At 34.4% G+C, this 20,449-nt stretch overlaps 1 protein-coding gene across 8 annotated transcripts in view; it reads right to left on the reverse strand.

Moving 5' to 3' along the window:
- The window catches only part of ICA1 (islet cell autoantigen 1), a 55,698-nt gene that overhangs the window by 6,758 nt on the left and 28,491 nt on the right, over positions 1-20,449 (reverse strand). For 5 of the 8 annotated variants that reach the window (XM_014054496.2, XM_014054495.2, XM_087712741.1 and 2 more), the window contains 6 exons: positions 16,967-17,092; positions 16,683-16,781; positions 9,045-9,136; positions 5,624-5,673; positions 3,805-3,885; positions 3,590-3,631 (listed from right to left, as the gene is read on the reverse strand). In XM_014054496.2, the coding sequence (XP_013909971.1) occupies positions 3,590-3,631; positions 3,805-3,885; positions 5,624-5,673; positions 9,045-9,136; positions 16,683-16,781; positions 16,967-17,092 (490 nt within the window). The remainder of the gene's footprint in view (positions 1-3,589; positions 3,632-3,804; positions 3,886-5,623; positions 5,674-9,044; positions 9,137-16,682; positions 16,782-16,966; positions 17,093-20,449) is intronic. The other 3 variants (XM_087712739.1, XM_014054497.2, XM_087712740.1) reach the window with 2 other exon arrangements.

A 20,449-nucleotide genomic window follows, 5' to 3' on the forward strand; every position in this document is an offset into this window, starting at 1 on the left:
AAATACAATTTCCCATATAACCCTTGATTAATGTGTGCACAATTATTTAAATTTAAATAATGTGTGCACAATTATTTAAATTTAAAAATTTAAATAAACGGTTGAGCTAAGTAATCTTAATATAGTTCTCCAGTTTTATATTTTGGAATCATTCTATAATCTGAAATTTTCTGATCTCTTATCTTTCCTATTAACCTTAACTATCTGTAGACTAGTGTAGACTTTTTTTTTACCACAGGTTCTGTGGGCGTGGCTTGGTTGACTTGGTGTGGCTTGGTGGGCGTGGTTTGATGGACATGGCAGGTGAAGGATACTGTAAAATCTCTATTTCCTCCCCATTCCAAGGGAATTACTGCAAAATATCCATTTCCTCCTGATCAGCTGGGATCCGGGAGGCAGAGAATAGATGGGGGTGAGGCCAGTGGGAGATTGTATTTACCGGTACTCCGAACTACTCAAAATTTCCTCTACCAGTTCTCCAGAACTGGTCAGAACCTGCTGAATACCACCTTTGCTGCAGACATTGTAGTACACTTCCCAATTTTTTAAAACGGTGCCAAAATTGCACCAAATAAGTATTTTCACTAACCTAAAATATGAAATTTGTTTTTTGTCAATATTTTCATTCTTCTTTTAAAAGGAGATATAATTTAATAAGGTTAGTAAAGAAAAGACCCAGAAGAGTTTACCTAGTAAAGAGTTTACTTTCTAGTGACATTATTCTTACTGAGCATAAATTCAGGAGTTTGGCTGAAAAAGAGCGATCTTATTATGGAAGGCTGATTGCTCTTGAAGTAATGTTATTACAAATTTAGCATGACCCAAAATTATAATGACTGGAGATTGAGATGGTAACCTTTCTTGGGAAAAGTTAATTTAAAACATATTTAATTTATTTATAAGGCTACATATGAGACTCTGTCTTCAACAATAAAAACAACTTAAAAAGAAGCAGAAGAGAGAAAAGGTATCTGAAAGAGACAACTATTCAAATGCAGCAGAAAAAATGTTATGAAAAGCTCATCATCCACCAAAACCCAAGACCTGAGGGTGGAGAGCCAAGTTTTTACTGTATCTGAACAAGGATACAGTAGGCATCATATAAATCTCTGAGTAAATGCTGTTCCAGAGGGCAGGTGCAACAATAGAGAAGACCTACTTTCTGGGTGGCATCAGATGACATTATTGAACAATGGTATTTAGAGCATGACAGTGTTAAACCAGCTACTGAGAGACCAATGCTAGAAACCGAGGGAACATGAATTCTAATCTTAGGCTTGAAGCCAACTATGTAACCTTGAGCCAATCATTCTCCCTTGGCTGTAGGAAGCAGGCAGTAGCAAGTCACTTTTAAAATCTTACCAAGACTTGTCCAGGCAGTTGCCAGGAGTCAAACTCACACACAAACACAAACACACACACAGTACTGCAGATAACCTTGAAGATTTAAATAGAGAAAATAAAAGAACTAAATCTGGATTGTTAAATAAATCAGAAAATGAATTAACTAGCAAATTATAGGGCTGTACAAAATCCCTAAAGCAATCAATTTCATGAAGGTATTTTTTTAAAAAGGCTTCCTTCAAAGCTGCTTTGTGAAGCAAAGTAATAATTTGAAACTTAGACTAAAGTGGAACACCATGTTATTTAATTTAGTTTTGGTGTTATGTCACCAAAGTGCTGTGGATGCTGCAGCACAAGTGCAGGCAGGGGAATGGGTGCTGCAGTGCAATGCAAACAGATACCATAGCATGGTGCATTTGGGAATGGGCAGGTGCTGCAGTGCGTGACCCGTCAAAACCGCGGTCCACAAAAGCGCAATCGACGAAAGCGCGCATTTGACGTCATCAAAATTTAAAATTGAAATAAAAATAAAATTAAAGCAAGCCGATTCACATAAAGGTAAGGGTTAGGTTTAGGTTTAGGGTTAGGTTAAGGGTTAGGGTTAGGTTTAGAGCGTTAGGGTTACATTTAGCGTTACGTTAATAGCAGCAGTTAGCAGTTAGACTTATATACTGCTTCATAGGGCTTTCAGCCCTCTCTAAGCGGTTTACAGAGTCAGCATATCGCCCCCACAGTCTGGGTTAAAGGTTAGCGTTAGGTTTAGCGTTAGGTTAAGGGTTAGGTTTAGGGTTAGATTTAGGCTTAGGTTAAGGGTTAGGTTTAGGGTTAGGTTTAGGGTTAGGTTTGGGGGGGTTAGGGTAAGGTTTTTGCTTTATTTTTACATTTTTCGATCACAGCGCGATGTTTTCGTCGCGCTGTGATGACGTCAAATGCGTGCTTTTGTCGACCACGATTTTGTCATCCGCGGTTTTGTGGTGGAACCGCTGCAGTGTAGCATGAATGTGAAAATGTGACATGGTAGGGTAGGTGTATTAAGTATTATGCCCTGTTATGAATGTAGTTGGGCGGGAGTGGCATTTCTGGTTTGCTCATAGGGTCGGTTTAAGCCCTCCGTAGGCTTCAGGGACCTCTGGGGCGGCAGGGGGGCTGTTTTTGGCCTCCCTAGGCTTCTATAAAGCCTCTGGAGCCTGGGGAGGGCGAAAAAAGCATGCAAAAATGGGGGGGACACCTCTCATGCGCACTGGGGGTGTTGTGCATTGCATTATGGGTGTGGCACACCCACGCATGACCCCCCTGTGCTCCCCTCAATTATGGCATGCGAGCAAAAAAAGGTTCGCCATCACTGTTTTACCCATTCTCAGCTTTATATTTTATTTAAAGTCATTTTTAATTATTAAAATTAGGTAGGATAGGAACCCTGTGGGACACCAAGGCACCAAGGAAATATAGCAAAGGTCTAGGAATTAAAATCATCTATTGCTATAATAGGAGAAACAAGCTTTAGATTTTACTAGTCAACACTACAGAATAACATAGAATACAGAATAATATAGTTGGAAGGGGCCTTGGAGGTCTCCTAGTCCAATCCCCTGCTCAAGCAAGAGACCATATATACTATATTATCCTTATATAGTAATCTCCTTATATAGGAGATTGCTATACTACACCTTATACAAATGGATGTCCAGTTGCTTCTGAAAAGCCTTCAGTGATGAAGCATCCACAACTGTGTAGGCAAGCTGTTTCAATACTTGCCAGGATAATTGTGAAACAAACAAGCTTTCTACAAACTGTATAATATGGTCCATGGCTTGCCAAAAACCCAATGGGAGAATAGCTAATGCATAAATGAAGTTTGATATCAGAGTAACAGATGAATGTTCTTTAATATTTAAGCATTTAAGTACTTTTAAATACTTGTCAATGAGCACTTGAAAAACACCTATCCTGTTTCCCTGAAAATAAGACCTACTGGGATAATAAGCCCAATCAGGCTTTTGAGCACATGCACTAATAAGCCCTCCCCCGAAAATAAGCCCTCCCTGAAAATATTGATAGGCAGCAGCAGCAGCCATGAGGTGAGCACACTTGCTGCCTCCTGCACCTCAAAAATAATAAGACCTCCCCGAAAATAAGGCCAAATATTTATTTTGGAGGTCAAAAGAAAATAAGATCCTGTCTTATTTTTGAGGAAACATGGTAACATCTGTATAAAATTGATGTAGCAAATGAAACATTTACATACCATTTTCTTCATGCTTCAACTCTAATAGGTTATCCATAACATCTAAAAAAAGGAGAAAATTTGAAGAAACAACTTATCTACAGACTTTTCTGTAAGTTTCATACTTAGAACAAGTAATCCTATTGAAAATTATCTGGGAACAGGTTCTGCTGAACTCAGTGAAATTTACTTCTGAAATATTTATATAGTTGAAGTGCATATCTAAAAAAACATACCTGAATTTTCTCTGTGGTTGAAGTTGTCTCCAAAAGTACTCAGCATGTCATTAGTATCTTCTGCTGTAACCAAAATGTTTTCTAGGTAAAATCAAATCCATCAAATAAAAGAACAATACTGAAGATGGCCAATGCCTTTTACATTTTTTTATCTGATCATTTTAATACAGGGCCTTTTTATTTAGCCTGAAATAGTATTGAAGAAGGGATTAATCAGTAAAACAGGTTTTATTAATCAGAATGTATTTTTGATAAGTCTAGATTAATACAAGGTAATTAGTGAAAGTATAGTGAGTTTTAAAATGATCACCTACAGAACTTGGGGGATATCAAAATAATATATTCTATTAAAAAAATCCATGCCACATTTGAAAAGGACACTGAATTATTTGTATTTACTACACTATGTATATTGTATAAATTATTGATGTTTAACACTTTACAAACATCAACATTTAGCTGGGAGATCCACCTTTCTCCCAATTAAATCCTAATACAAGCTACAACACTGCTGTTACAAAAATAGGGGAGGTTCTTTCTTCTGCTAACTATGGATAAAATCACATTTTAGTCTTAAAATCATATTTAAAGATATCAAAATATTTTGGCCTTTGCTCTCTCTGCAAAAGAACTCTGATTTCTGTCTGAGAGATTTAAATTCAAATTTAGATTAGGGCAACTACAAAATCATTTTAGGAGCACTCTGTTTAGCTTTCACTTTGTATGGTATTCTCTGTGGGATATCTCTTGAAAAGCCACCAGAAACTTCGCAGTATAGATCTATGCAGATACCGTATATAGAATGGGTTGATTTTGCTCCAGTGTTCAAGTAGTTACCAATTGTTTTGTTCTTTCTGTTAGTCAATTTATTTTATCAATTTAAACACAGCTTTTAAACTAAAAGTTTTACAACTGTTTTAATGTTTTCTGTGCTATTAATATTCCATTATTATTATGGATTTTTAACATACATTGGTGCTTAGTAAACAATGTATTATCTGGGTCAATTTATTTATACATAGAAATAGTAGTAGTAATATTATTTATTTAGACATATTAATAATCTTTCAACTTCCACCTCTATTATCTAACAATTGATAGAACAAATCCCATGTTGAAAATATTATTTACCTTTTTTTTCTTTTATCTTTAGTATTAACCTATCCATTTTTGCATATTCAAATATTTTTTAAATTATATTTTCATCTGTAGGAATTTCCTCATTCTTCCAGTGCTGTGTAAATACAATTCTCGTATTTGCACAGCAGAGTACAGTATGAAAGTATGCTGATATAAATATATAGTTTAATTAAAATGTTGATAATAATTTTAATATTCTTGCTCTCATGCTTATAGAACAAATTCTCAACCGTCAGAGACCACAAATGTTTATTCACTGAGAAATAGCACACAGGAGATGTCTGATTCATTTGCAAAAACACAGTAGAGTATTTTAGCCTGCTTTAGTGGAGATTACCATTTCTTTTTTATTGGACTAACACTAGCTATAGCACAATGCTATCTCTAGCTTGAAAAACAGTTGGTCATTTGAAGTGCTAAAGTGAAATGCTATCATATTTATTTTATGATAAAACTTCATAATTGGTTAAATAAAATCTTAAATGAATTGCAAATATCTTCTCTTAAAGGGATTTCTTGTACTTTAAATGTTTTAGAGTTGGTATGAAATATCCTGAAATGACGCATGGTATTAATACTCTAAAGTAGCCTGTTAGAACAAAATGTTCATAGCTTTTATTAAGACAAGTGGGGATTTGGAGTATACTTGGCATTTGCAAAACATAATATAAAAGAATACCTGAGTTGACTGTTTCCTTGGTGTTGCTTTCATCATCTAACGATATCAACCTTAAATTGAAAGGAGTGAAAAAGAGCTTACTTCCTCATATATTTTAAGAAGAATTTAAAAAGCTATGATACCCTTTTTTCTGATTTCAGCTTGTGAACTACACCAAAATCTTCTGAAGCTCAATTGCTAGTATTAGTATTCTTTCAACAAAAATAACTCACTACATGCAAATGTGTACATTTTTCAGTACCTAAACCTCAGATTTTATCGTGTTGTAGGAGTTATGTTTCTGGCTCTGGTAAAATAATGTTTAGTGTGATATGTTACTTAGTGTTACAGAGAAATAGAACTGATATTTCTGCCAGAAATTAGTACTAAAGTACTAATGCTTTAGTATTAGAACCTCTAATACTAAAGCGATTAGCAATACTAAATGCTTTAGTATTAGAGGTGTAGGCATGAGAGTTGCATTACACCTGTTATGTGGACAGCAAGGTCTAGTATAGGATTGATATAGTGTCCTCAATACTGCTATTTATGAATGAATTACATATCTTTGCAGCTTTCAAAATAATTACTTCCATACTTCATTATCATCTTTTGATGTTATTGGACTTTCTCTATCTCATTAATTGCTGTTTAGAACCAGAATCTGACATTCACAGAAAACTACAGGATGAACCATTGTGCGTCTCTTACTACTAATAGTAGTTTAACTGTTCAGTTGATTCCAAATCTTGATGAGTTTACAGGCAAGTCTCTCCATGTTACCCTGTCAAACACAGCTTCTTTCAGTTGTTGGATATTTGTCTTTATATCAACCTTAATGATGCCAAGCCAGCAAGTTCTTTGTTTTCCCCCTTTTTCTAGATCCACTAGCCATTCCTAGCTTCATTTACTGTACTTTTGCAATGAATTTGTATGCATTACATGGCCAAAGTAGATTAAACATAGTCTTGTGATTCTGGCTTTTAATGATGTTTCTCGTTTTATATGATTCAGCACCTCTGTTGGTTGCTCTGGCTGTCCATGCAATACACAATAATTTATACTAGCACCACCACTAGTTCAAAGGTGTCAATTCTTCTTCAATTAGTCTTTTTTAGCATCCATCTCTCAAATCCATATTATCATTATAGGTAAGACCATTGCTCTAGCCTGCTTTTTGAATTTATATCAATATCTCTGCTTTTCCAGAACTTTTTCATATTAATCATTGTAGTGCAGCCTAAAGTTATCCTGCATTTGATTTTAAGTGTAGAACTGCCAAACAATTTTAGATCCAAAGAAGATAAATTACTGAACTAATTCAGTTGCTTCCTTGTTAATTTTAAATGTAGCTGTTGTCATTATCTTTATGTCTGGGGAATTCTGGGAATTGAAGTCCACCCATCATCAATTTGCCAGAGTTGAGAAACACTGCCCTACTATATACTTGCATTTCAGACAATAAAAATGCGCAAGGATGAATGATCTTTATGAATAGAAGAGATGATTTTTAGGGATTCTCAGTGTTTTTAAAGTTTTTGTATAATTATTCTATAGAGTACACACATTTTGTTTATGACAAAGCTGGAAAATTATTTTCTTTTCAGATTAAATTAAAAAGGGAACTCCTTTCTGGCCTTATGTAAGGCAACAGGCACAGCCAATGAATAAGCAAGTTATTGGTTACATGATCTAATGACTTAGTAAGATTCGCTAATGTGTCTATTGTCATAGTATCATCTTTTTTTGATCTAGGAGCCAAGCACTCAGGACAGATATTTTTGAGGCATACAGACAGTGTTCAATAATAATACTGTATCTGAATAATAATACTGCTTCTGCTACTATATTGTTATTATTTGCATCAGAATTATTAAAATAATTTTATGTCTTCATCCATGCAATAATGAGACTGAAAGAGAAGCTGGCATCAGCCAAATTATTTATCTCTTTCAAAGGTTCTTTTTAGTTGGTTTTGCTGACTATGTTACGGAAGAAGCTAGAAGCTTTCTTTGTAGTAGCCATTCAAAATTGCTCTTACACAAATTAAAGTGTGGTGTTTGCTAGAGAATTCCTAGGCTGCATCAGTGGTACATAACAGATGATTCAATGTAGACATGAAAATAATAGCTTAAAAGAAACTTCTCAATAATACTCTTTCGGAAGCTACTAAATAATACTACTTTTAAGAGACCATATTAAAGGAAGTTTAAAAAAAATAATTTATCTAGGAATAGAAATAATTTCACCAAGATTTTGGGGGGAAAATAAAATAAAATCCAACAGCTAACTCTAAAAGCTTTTTCCCCCTATATTAATAATTTGCTTCCATTAACCTGAAATATAGATGACAATAAGATTTGCCCTTTCTGACTGTTTCCACAAAAGATGGATGCTATCTCTTTCTGTTTTTTTTCTTCATGTCTGTATCAGCTCAAACTATATAAGTTCTCTATTACTGCAATATCAGACAAGATGGTGTTCTAAGGTACATAAAATACATCCACCTGAATTTCAAGTGTTGCCTCAGTCTGGATCAAAAAAATGGAAGGGTGCTTGTTTATCAGGAGAGCTTGTTCCAGAAATGGCTGGATGTAAGGCCATCTTTGAGCAATTGGGCCAATGGGAAAAACTAGAAGTCTTTCTCTTGTACCTTCTATTCAAATGCAGAGTGGCATTCCTGCTGAGCTGGTAGTTTGTATGTTTAGGATGTTGATTCTAGGTTGATACTACAAACCTACACTGTGGTTGTAAGAATGATGAAGCCAAATTACTTTCCTATTCTTACTGAAGCTGTAAAATGCCGTCTGCCAACAATTTTTAAAGTGTCCTATGGAAAGACAAATAAAAAATGCAAACAAGTTGCCATATTAATGATGTGGATAAAATTACTTGTATTCTTTTGGAGTTGCACATTGGCTGCACTTCAGAGACTGAAGACATGCCAAATTTGATCTCTAAAATTACCTTGGAAAGAGATCGAACCCATTGAGCCTGAGTGAGGAAGTGGAAAGATTGCTTTTAAAATGAGTGTGTGTCTATGTTACAGTCCTACTTGTATGGGCAAACCTGGAAGTGGACAGGAATTAGAGTCTGGGCCATTATAAGGCATAAATGGAGGAAAGCAATCCTATTAGTCATCCTGGAATCATCACCAGTGTTTAATACTGTAGAATGTAGCATCTTTTCAAACTGTCTGCATGTATTATGAGCTAGGATGCCCTTTTACAGTGATTCCATTTCTTTCTGAGTATATGTTTCCAACTAGACTATACTTAAGCCAGCCTTAGGGCATTTTAATATGGTGTACACTCTCTCCCCATTTAGCATATACATCAAGTCACGTAGATAAGATTCTTCAACAATGTGACATAATATTATCAGTATAGATAGTCTTCAACATGATTGTATTGATTTAATTGATGAATACTGTAGGACTTACTGACTCTGTTGATCATCCTCTGATTTGGTATGGTGCAGTTCCTCCTCCTTTTCTTCATTTTCCATTAATTTATTTACAGGTTCTTGTAAGTTCTAAGCCAGCCATTAACACAAACGCAAAAGAATATACAAAGTCAGTAATAAAGAATGCTGATATTTAAAATGTTTTGAGTAATCAAACTATGTAAAACAAAAATATAATAACTACTTTGATCTAAATGAGAGAAAAATATTGACCTTAAGAGATCATTAGCTAAATTTTATTATATGTATTATAACAAAAAGAAACAGAATGTTTGTTGGCATAAGTAGTACAATAATTTGGCAAAATTATTGTACTACTACTAAGTAAAATTAAATGTGAATGTTTAGGAATAAGCAACAATTCTTTATTTTGTATCACAAATTCACAGGACAGACTTAATGTTAATTGCTTAGTTGTTGTAACATATTGAGTTGTGAGGTGTCCCAGAAGAGTCACAAGGTATTTCATCCCTTCTTTTATGTGTAATCACATCACACTAATGATTACACTGACACTTATTTTACAGAATTACATATGTTGGTCCAATTCAAAATCCTGATTTTAACCATGAAGACTACAATGCCTTAAATAATTTGGAAGTAGCATGTCAGAAAATGGCCTTTTCATATTACATACATTACCTCAAACTGACAATTCTTTATAAAAATCTAGTCCTGAACTGAAGCAATGAAATAATGATTATTGAGAAAAAGGTACTCTCCTTTTGTTTCCTAGTTATGAATTGTGACTTCTAGATTCGCTTATTCACCATCATTTTGGCATACAGCAGATACAGATTTTCAAATTCTTCCTGAATCTTTAAATCCTAGTTTTAATATTGTGAGTTCCTAAATGCTGTAATGATATTTTAATAATACTGTTTTGTTCTATAAATTATATTTTGTATACTATGTGTCAGCCATGACTTCATTTAGTAATCAGGAAAGAAACCACTCAACACCATTTGATTGAAATCAAGTGTACTTTTACTAATTATAAACGAACAGTTGCAAAGCTAAGCTGAATCTGGTTAATTAGGCGCACAAGCGAATAATATCATGTATATCTCAATCCCCTCCCCTTGGCACCCCAGTCTATAGTCCAATTATAATGCACCCAACTGTCAGGTGGGAGATAACCTTAAAAGGCATCACCAGGATGGAATGCTGGACAGTTAACCTTGGCGGGAAACTCCCTTCTTCCACATGCGCAGTAAGATGGTCAAACAACGTCTAGAATCTTCCTCCAGCACAGCATGATTCCCCTCCCAAATAACATGCCCCCCTTCCCGTTTCAATGACAGCTGAAGCAGCAGCAAGCGGAGGCTGACACTATGCTTCACAGGAAATACATAATAAAATACAATGCGATTTGCTGTAATGCTGTATTCTGATCTTAATGATTCTCAGAACATAATTATTAATCATGCTAGGGAGTATCATCTTCACTCCAAAAACATACATGTATATAGTTTAATAATCTGTGCCACTGATTTAACCATAGCCAAGTATTACAGTGGGCTATAGTTAATTTAAATCACTGACACAATTTATCAGATTAGAGAGCGCCACATAACTCTAACACTGTCTTTGAAAAGAAATGTATCATTTGAACCATTATGCAATGTTTGGTATTTATAAAATCAACTAGTGATTGCTACTCTATGGACCAAACAGCATTATTTTGGATATATCATGTATTCATTTTTGGAATAATTATTTAATTTAATAAATTATTTTATTTAATATAAATGTCTAGAGTTATTCAACTATTCAATTTATCTCTGACTTTGATAGAATCATGCTGCCATAAAAATGCACATTGCATTTTCAAGCTGCACAAAATAACTCCCCCCCCCTTTTGCTTTTCAATTCTTAAAAACCAGTGTACTCGTTTAGTTATTCCTATTCTGATTCTATAGTCCAAAAATACATAGGTAGCAGATTTCCCGCCAATATTTATTTGCATCAACCAAAGCAACACACAAAAGAGCAGAGTCAAACATTTGCCTTATTTTTCCTCATAGAGAGGAGTTTGGGGACAAAATGCTCCATCTCTAGTTTGTGAAAATTTACAATTCTATTTCACAGTTGAAGAACCTATAGGAAAAAAGATTTAAAACAAGAAACCTAGCTTTGCCCACAAAACCTGGCATGCCATACAAAGCAAGGTATTGCTTTCAAGCTAATGGATATTATACAACCATTTTAGTACTATATTTATTAAAATGATTTTAAAAGAATATGTTTTGCCATTGTAATAATATATAGAATTTTGTTTTTTGCAAAGACAATTACAATGTCACCTTATTTTTCTTTTTAAATGCTGTTATCAAACTCATGAAATAAGTAATCAAAGTAACAGGCAGTAAAATTTTATTTCACTCATCTTAGCAATATCTATCACAAGACTTTTTATTTGGGGCATTGTGCAAAATTAAAGAAAAGCATTTTCTGTTTCTATATAGTTTAGTGGACTAATTTACTACTGGGGACAACAGACTTGCCAATTTAATTTTGATCTTTGTTTTGCTAATACAGCTGCTTGTACTTACACTACCCTTGCTATTTTTAAATAGATTTGGTTAACAAATTTGCTATTTCATTTTCTAACTATTGCACTGGGCTTTCCTTGAAATACTGGCATAAATTGTAAACCCAACATATGCATGTTTCCCTAAAAACCACAATTATCCTAACTGGCAGTATAAACTGTCTTCCTCCTACATAGGTTTAGATCCAGGACTTAAGGAAGGAATGATTTCTTATTATTTAGTATTGTATTAGAATTTGAGTTTCCTCTGGAAACTCAAGAAAATTTATACAGGGTCTTTCCTTATTTAACTCCACAAATTATTTGGTTATAGTAGTGCTAATTCTATGCAATTCATCTCCGGCACATGGTTCATTATATTAAAATTTATATGTTTACATATTAGCATTATTTTGAAAAATTGCCTAATTGTCTTAATATCCTTGCTGTATCTGAAGAAGTTAGTTGTAACCTGCAAGGTTTATTCTAAATTAAGAGTTAGTCAATGTAAAGTAAAGTAAACTGCTTTAAAAGTAAAATGATACATGTTCAACCGTATAAAGAAAAATGCATCAAAATAATTAAAAAAACAGCAAGATCACAATGATATTCATTATGCTCTAAATGTAGGAAATAACATGTCTAAAATTAAATGGAAATTATTCCAAGTAGAACAAAAAGGAAATGCAATAATCATGCAAACAGTGTAATATAAAGATGTACAATGCAATGTATTTCTTTATTTCTGCTATTTAGAGTGGAATTAGCTGCTCATAAATATGGCTTATTATAAATTAAGCATATAAGAGTAGCAACAATATAACAGGTGATAACTGTCACATTATATAAAATCCACGAAACATTTTTTAAAAACCAACCACCACCAAGAATTTTGATTAAAAAAACTGCAAAGACAAAAACATTTCTCAGAATCTTTGTGGTTAGTATTACCTCTAATCTTACTTTGTTAAAATTATTAATATATTTCTATCCCTTTTTTTGCAATGTACATAACAATATCAATTGTCAAGCCCCACTCCTCCAATTCCTTTTTCCTTTTTGGAAAAAAATGGTGAGGCCTGCAGAAACCATGATTATGAACTTCAGGATTTGTCTAAAAGTTTCAGATTGTTAACACTCATGATAAATCAACCACTAGAAATAGTTAAGATATCCAGCACAGAATATTTGCAAGGAAACTAACTATTTTAAATGCCTAACTTAAATTTTCTTAAGAATGTATTCAGAAATGCCTGGTATTCTAGATTGTATTCTGATCCATTAAGCTCTTCCCTTGCCTTTGTGCTTGTAACATGGGAAAATAACCAGTCTTCTTCATGTAGCATGCATCAATAAATCAGAATTCATCCGTCTATGCAGCTCTGTTGGAGAAGGGGTGTCAAGATGGCAGCACAACCATGTGTGATTGAGGTGAACTATTTTGACCCCTCCTCCCCTGCCCCCCCCCAATAGCTCATTTTCTCTCTCATTTTCAGGATATTTGGTACTCCAGTGCTAGTCCCCTCCTTTCAGCACCTAAAATACTCCATCTTATTTCTATCTTTCTCCAATATACATCATTTAGTATTTTATTGCTCTTTACTAGATGAATAGAGGCAAAGACTTCAGAATTCTAGAAAGGGTGAAATTAAGAAGGCAAAAGATCAGTGACAAAAGAAAAGTCTACAGTACTGAAAAATCTGATTAAATATTTCTATTCTGCTTTATTTCTCAGTTGTGTTTCCATTCCCTGCTGCTAATTTAGTTTTAGTAGAAAACAACATTAGTAGAAAATTTATTTTACTATAGGATACATTTCAAGTAATTCTTTTTTCATTTTAAAGAAGGTAAAAGAATTAACATTTTCAAAGCACTGGATAACTCCAAGCAAATAATCTCTTTCTCAACAGGATTCTGAGATTTGTTAATGCATTTGAAATATTATCTCAAAAACTTGACTATCAGGAAAAACAGCTACCATTACATTGCTTCCACAATATACCCTGAAGTAAAGAAAATAATCTTTTATCAGACTGTTCATTACCAGATTATCAGATTATCAGACTTTAGCAAAGAGAAGATAACCCTCTAAAACAATCTTTTATTTTCAAATAAATCCTAAACACAGGAATCTTTCTGGATCTGGATGTTTTCCCATGAATAAATCACCAATTCTTAACAATGTTTTCTTTAAACAATATTAATTAAAATAGAAGAGTGGAAATAAGCCTGTATTTCATTAAAGGCAACTTGATTTAGATAGGGCAGCATAACTGCCTTGGAGGGACATGGTGACTCTGTGGCTAAGAGGCTGACCTTGTTGATCAGAAGATCAGCAGTTCAGCGGTTTGAATCCCTACTGCCGTGTAATGGAGTGAGCTCCCGTTATTTGTCCCAGCTTCTGCCAACTTAGCAGTTTGAAAGCACATAAAAATACAAGCGGAAAAATAGGGACTACCTTGTTGGGAAAGTAACAGTGCCCTGTGCGCCTTTAGCATTTAGTCATGCCGGCCACGTGACCATGGATCAGAGTTCAATATTTCTTGTTTCAAAAAAGGAGCAAACTTCATCAAAGCTAGCATAGCATAAGAAATATACTGGAGATGAGGCAACTTGGGACACTCCAGAGGTTCTTGGATTGCAACACATCATCCCTCATTCCTGGCCATGATTTGCGTATTCCTAATATCAGACTATTCCTTATTCAAGACATAATCAATGAAGTTCAAGGCTAAACTAGATAATGAATGCTGCTTTCCCCTTTAACTGCTTTTTAAAAGAATGGCATTTAAGAAATAATTTAATTCAAAAGCATGCTACAACTATATTAGGCTTCTTACAATAATACAATAGCAGAGTTGGAAGGGACCTTGGAAGTCTTCTAGTCCAACCCCTTGCCTAGGCAGGAAACCCTATACCATTCCAGACAAATGGCTATCCAACATCTTCTTAAAGACTTCCAGTGTTGGGGCATTCACAACTTCTGGAGGCAAGCTGTTCCACTGATTAATTGTTCTAACTGTCAGGAAAGTTCTCCTCAGTTCTAAGTTGCTTCTCTCCTTGATTAGTTTCCAACCCATTGCTTCTTGTTCTGCCCTCAGGTGCTTTGGAGAATAGTTTGACTCCCGCTTCTTTGTGGCAACCCCTGAGATATTGGAACACTGCTATCATGTCTCCCCTAGTCCTTCTTTCTATTAAACTAGACATACCCAGTTCCTGAAACCATTCTTCATATGTTTTAGCCTCCAGTCCGCTAATCATCTTTGTTGCTCTTCTCTGCACTCTTTCTAGAGTCTCCACATCTTTTCTACATCGTGGTGACCAAAACTGAATGCAGTATTCCAAGTGTGGCCTTACTAAGGCATTATAAAGTGGTATTAACACTTCACGTGATCTTGATTCTATCCCCCCGTTTATGCAGCCTAGAACTGTGTTGGCTTTTTTGGCAGCTCCTGCACACTGCTGGCTCATATTTAAATGGTTGTCCACTAGGACTCCAAGATCCCTTTTACAGTTACTACTGTTGAGCAAGGTATCACCTATACTGTACCTGTGCATTTCGTTTTTATTGCCTAAATGTAGAACCTTACTCTTTTCACCATTGAATTTCATTTTATTAGATAGTGCCCAATGTTCAAGTTTGTCAAGATCCTTCTGTATCTTTAGCCTATCTTCTGGAGTGTTGGCTATTCCTGCCAACTTGGTGTCATCTGCAAATTTGATGAGTTCCCCATTTATTCCCTCATCCAAATAATTGATGAAGATGTTGAAGAGTACTGGACCCAAAACAGAGCCTTGGGGTACTCCACTGCATACTTCCCTCCATGAAGATGCAGTTCCATTGAGGAGTACACATTGAGTGTGGTTGGTCAGCCAGTTACAAATTCATCTGGTGGTGATGCTGTCTAACCCATATTCTTCTACTTGCTTCTAAATACTTAACACATAAATTATTTCACATGAAAAAAAATTCAAGATACCATTTCTGTGAGAAAATGGTAGTGGTTAAGAACTTAGGAAACTCCTTTTCCTCTTGCTATTTTCCTGTTTGAATTTTCAACCAATAAAGAATATTTTTCATTTAAAAATATAATAAATGATATATGTTATATATAACTGGACTGAACAATCTTTTGTTTGTTTCATATACAGTAATTTCAAAGGCATAAAAATATATTATATGGAAGCATTCCTCCTTTATCCTTCTTTTCATATGCCATCTTTCAAAATTTCTTTCCTACTTTATATAAAGCCAGAATTTTCTGTTATGTTTGAATTGGGGAATTACAATTTAGTTGTCACTGGAATCAATGCTTAGAAAGAATGAACATCTATTATCTCTGCATACTGTAGTCCTAACAAAAATCTTAACCAATCATATCTCTCTTTAATCTGTTGTTGTTTTGTTCTTTTTTCATTTTGCTAATGAATTTAGATTGACATCCATACCAAATAAGCAGCACCCAATGTTTCTGCGAACAGGCAGAATAAAAGATGATCTTGCTACATACCAGAAGTTCAAGTTAGAATGAAACTTCATACTCGATAGCAAAGAAAGAGAAGCAGTTTAATTTGTGAATTTGGATTGATTTATAACCAGGTTATCTGGAACATAATTAAAGAAATGCTGCCAAAATGGTTTATCTTCTTCTACTTTCCCAATTAAGATCAGGATAGGAAGAGGGAGACAAAAGGAAGTCTACAGTCCCCAAATTTGTTTTCCTTGCAATGCCAATGTGAAGTTATCACCAATGAGCTATTCCTAACCTATACTGGTAATACAATGACTGCATACATATAACCAATATTTCTAATATGCCACTATAATAATCAATGTGAATTTTTATTAGAAAATTATGATACATATTTTTACAGAAAAAAAGGAACAAAATAATTATTGCCACTTATTTAGAGTATCTTAGCTTTGCGGTAAGCCAATAGATAGCAGAATTATAAAAGCAAGTAATAACGTAATTCAAATGCATAATGACCCCCACAACAACTGTATTTTACAATAGATTTCATATATTAAGATCACATTATTAAAATAGCACTGTATAGATTTAGTAAACTTTTCTTTACCTTCAACATAGTGAATTGGTATGGCTGATAACCTTTGAAACTTTCATGGATAGCTGCCATAGTATGAGATGTTTTTTCCCAAAAATGGAGAAGAGTTGTCTGTAATGGAAATAAATATGATTCTTCAAATGACATCTAATAGTTAACATTTCCTATGACATCCAACAAAAATTATCCAGCTGCAGATATTTTACTACATAGTTACATCTCTTCACATAAAAACTACTTGACTCCCATTCCTAAAAATAGCCCCTATGTTTTATAGATTCTTTCCTTATGAATACCTGGTATGTTGTAAGGACGTGAGACAGAAGATTACATCTACTAGCTCCAAGAAGATCCACTTTCTGACAGACATCAGTTTTCAATTTGTCAAAATTCAATTTTGTATGACGGACTTGTGCTTGGACCTATCAATATAGAGATTACTTGAAAAAATAGGACATTCTTAAATATCAGATTATCCAAAATGTTTCCCTTCATACCAAAATAACATTTCATTACATTAATTATATTAAATTAATCATAATTGTATCATTATTTTAAATTTACATCAATTTTAATATTTAATATATTTATGACATCCTTCAATAAGACGTTTTTTGCAGACGCTTCCTGGAATTATTAGAAAATAAATATAACTTGTTGAGAAACAGTATACAGTTCATAGTTCTTAACTTCTTTATTATTGGTAGAAAGAGAGAAAACCAGAATGTTCAAGAATCTGATGACTCTTAAGGGTGTGCCTTGCTGGCTAGTTGAGGACTCTTTTCTATAAACATTGCAAAGTTATTTTTCCAGTAAAAAGCAAGGAGCAGAACTCAGGAAGGAAGTGAGAATTCAGACCAAAGGCTTCAAAATTGCTGGGAGAAATAAGATAAATTTGGCAAGCAATTCAGCAAGGAACTGTGATTACATCCTTGAGGGATCTGTTACTTCTTTTTCAGTGCTGCTTTGTTCTGTTTGGGATAGTTTTATATAGTATATATACTAATCTCTATCTTTTTGTTATGATTGCTTCTGTTAAAATACAGATTTCAGCCCATTAATCTGAAACAGCTAACATAGGTCCTTTACTTTGATATCTCTCTGAGTATAAACATGTTTGGAAGGATATGTCAGGCGTGCATTGATATTTGTGTGATACAGATACTCAATTCCTTCTTGCTACAAATTTATGACTGCAATATCAGTAGACCCATTGGTTAAGCCTAGGCTACTTGGATAGAATGGCCTGGAAAAAAATCCGTAAAAGGCAGGGCATGTAAGTAGTTTCTTTCCAGGCCATTTTCATCATTTCTGAACAGGAAAGAGACATACTTGTTTGAAACATATTTATTTTTCCATCAACCTATTAGGAACATATTTCGAATGAAACATTTTGACACAAGCCACCTTCAATTAAATTAAATGATTCTAAAATGTTGAGAATTTCTCTATTTAGACACTCCTGATTCTTTGGTGATCCTAGTAACATCAATCAGAGAACAAGCATCTACTGCAGTAAAAATGAATATGGAATGCGATAATTTGGAAAATGTTTCTATTCAGATTATACAAAATATCTATAATGTGTATAGTCAATGGGTCAGTAAAAATATTACGTGATAAAATGAATGATAAATGAATTGAACAGTGGGAAAAGGGGAAAATAAAAAAGATGAATGGAAAAATATAAAGAAACACACATGTTGGATGTATGCTACTGTATTTTTTTGGACTAAAAAAAGCACTGGAGTATAAGACGCACCAAGATTGTGAAGATGTACATTAAAAAAAAGTTTTTTGCCCTCCCCAGCCCCGAGGAGCACTCTGCAGTCTTTTAAAACCTCTGCAGGCCCTGGGTTTTTTTTGTGAAAAATGGGGCATACAGAGAGTTTGGGAGGCCTGCAAAATGCTCCTGGGGGCTGGGGAGGGCAAAAACACCCCAATTTTTCACTCATTCCTACCCTCCCCAGCCTCCAGGAGCACTTTGCAGGCCTCCCAAGCCCTCTGTGTTTCGATTTTTGCAAAAAACAGGATCCATGGGGCAGGGTTTTGGGAGGCCAAAAATGGTGTATTCAGTGTATAAGGCATACCCAGATTTTCACCCTCTTTTTTGGGGGGGGGAAGGTGCATCTTATACTGCGAAAAATATGGTACTTTCTTCTAAACAGAGATGTTAAGACTGTCACCTTCTTTAAATAGAGCTTACTTTCAAGAAGTTGAATTAGGCACTTACTGCAGCTTAAATACTTTGAAATTTTAAGCACTCATTGTCCAATTTAAAGATTATCACTTTAAAGGAGATCTTACAATGGCTTCCCTTTCTATATCCCACAGCTCCTATTTCTGACTGTATCCTAATTTTAGAAAATCCCAAGAGACTTCACAGAAAAGGACAAATATTGGCAGATTGGGTAACTTTTTGGATACAAAAGATCTAATTAAATAGCCTCCCCAACCTACTCAAATGCTCCAGATCCATGAGAAAATTTAGACACTTGATTTTTTAAATGAATCATTTATGGTTGCTTGCAATGGAAAAACAACAGTAACACAGAACAAACCAAGAAGAAAAATGAAAGATATGGCAGAAATTTTAAAAAGACAGAGCATGCCAATATTAGACTATTTTGACTTTGAAATAGGATTGTTCTCCATTCTTAAAACCAAGCTAGGTGGTTTACAACCTAATAATAACAATTTATCCACAAACAAAAAAATAGAAAAACTGTATTTCTGGAGGAGCTGTATCGCCAAAGACATAGGACATAGAATTCAGGAGCACAGATGGGGATGCTGCTCCACTGCAGGAAAAGGATAATTGAGCATCATTTTCCACTGATTTCTTTGACCCAGTTTCATAACATCATGGTTAGTGACGTTTGAGGCAGGGACCCTAAGGGCCAGAAATAACAACAGCCACTACCTTATCCTACCCGGAAGTCACAGCTAGCATTACATTACAAAACCAGAAAGACCATATTTCAGAAAGAGTGGATGCATCCGCCACCCAATGTCAAATCAGGTTTCAGAGGCTAAGGCTTGGTCAACTCTCTCAACCATGATAAGGTCATGGATGAAGGTTGAACTAGCATTAAGTAGCAGTTAGCTGGTATCCAGAGCTGCTGAGGCTCTAGAAAACAAGTCATGGAGCTGAGCACAAGGGGCCAGAATGCACTATGAGTAAAGAAGCAATATTCTTATATAAACAGGAAAAGGATTACTTGTAGTGAAATAGACACAATCATTCTTTTATATCATTGCTTTAAATTTTAAAATGCCACTGTTTATTATATAAAAATAAAAATAATGAACATTATGACTTTAAATATTAACATTATGGTTTGTTTAACTATACATTTAGATTACATCTTAAAAGGTTGTCCAACATATTTTCTGAATCAGGATTAATCTGCAACTATCCAATCGAAATATAATAATTGTTTTAATATACAATGTCTATGGAAATTCTCAGTCATCTAGATCATGGTTGTCCCAAAGGTGCTTTTTCAAGAGGCAATGGGACTTTCTGGTTTTAATTTGAAGATGTTTCGCTTCTCATTCAAGAAGCTTCTTCAGCTCTGAAGCTTCTCGGATGAGAATCGAAATGTCTTAAGAAAAACCAGAAAGTCCTGTTTACGTGTAAATATTAAAGCCAGAAGGTGAGGAAAACAGAGGTGAAGAAAAGTACAAATGCTTATTCTCAGCTTAATAATACAAGTTGATTATTAAATATAAATTGACCTAAAAGAACTTTTTATGTATCCCTCATCAAAGCTTAT

Source organism: Thamnophis sirtalis, unplaced genomic scaffold, assembly GCF_051295495.1.
Source record: "Thamnophis sirtalis isolate CommonGarterSnake01/CBP01778 unplaced genomic scaffold, rThaSir2_p1.2 scaffold_4, whole genome shotgun sequence".
NCBI lineage: Eukaryota > Metazoa > Chordata > Lepidosauria > Squamata > Natricidae > Thamnophis > Thamnophis sirtalis.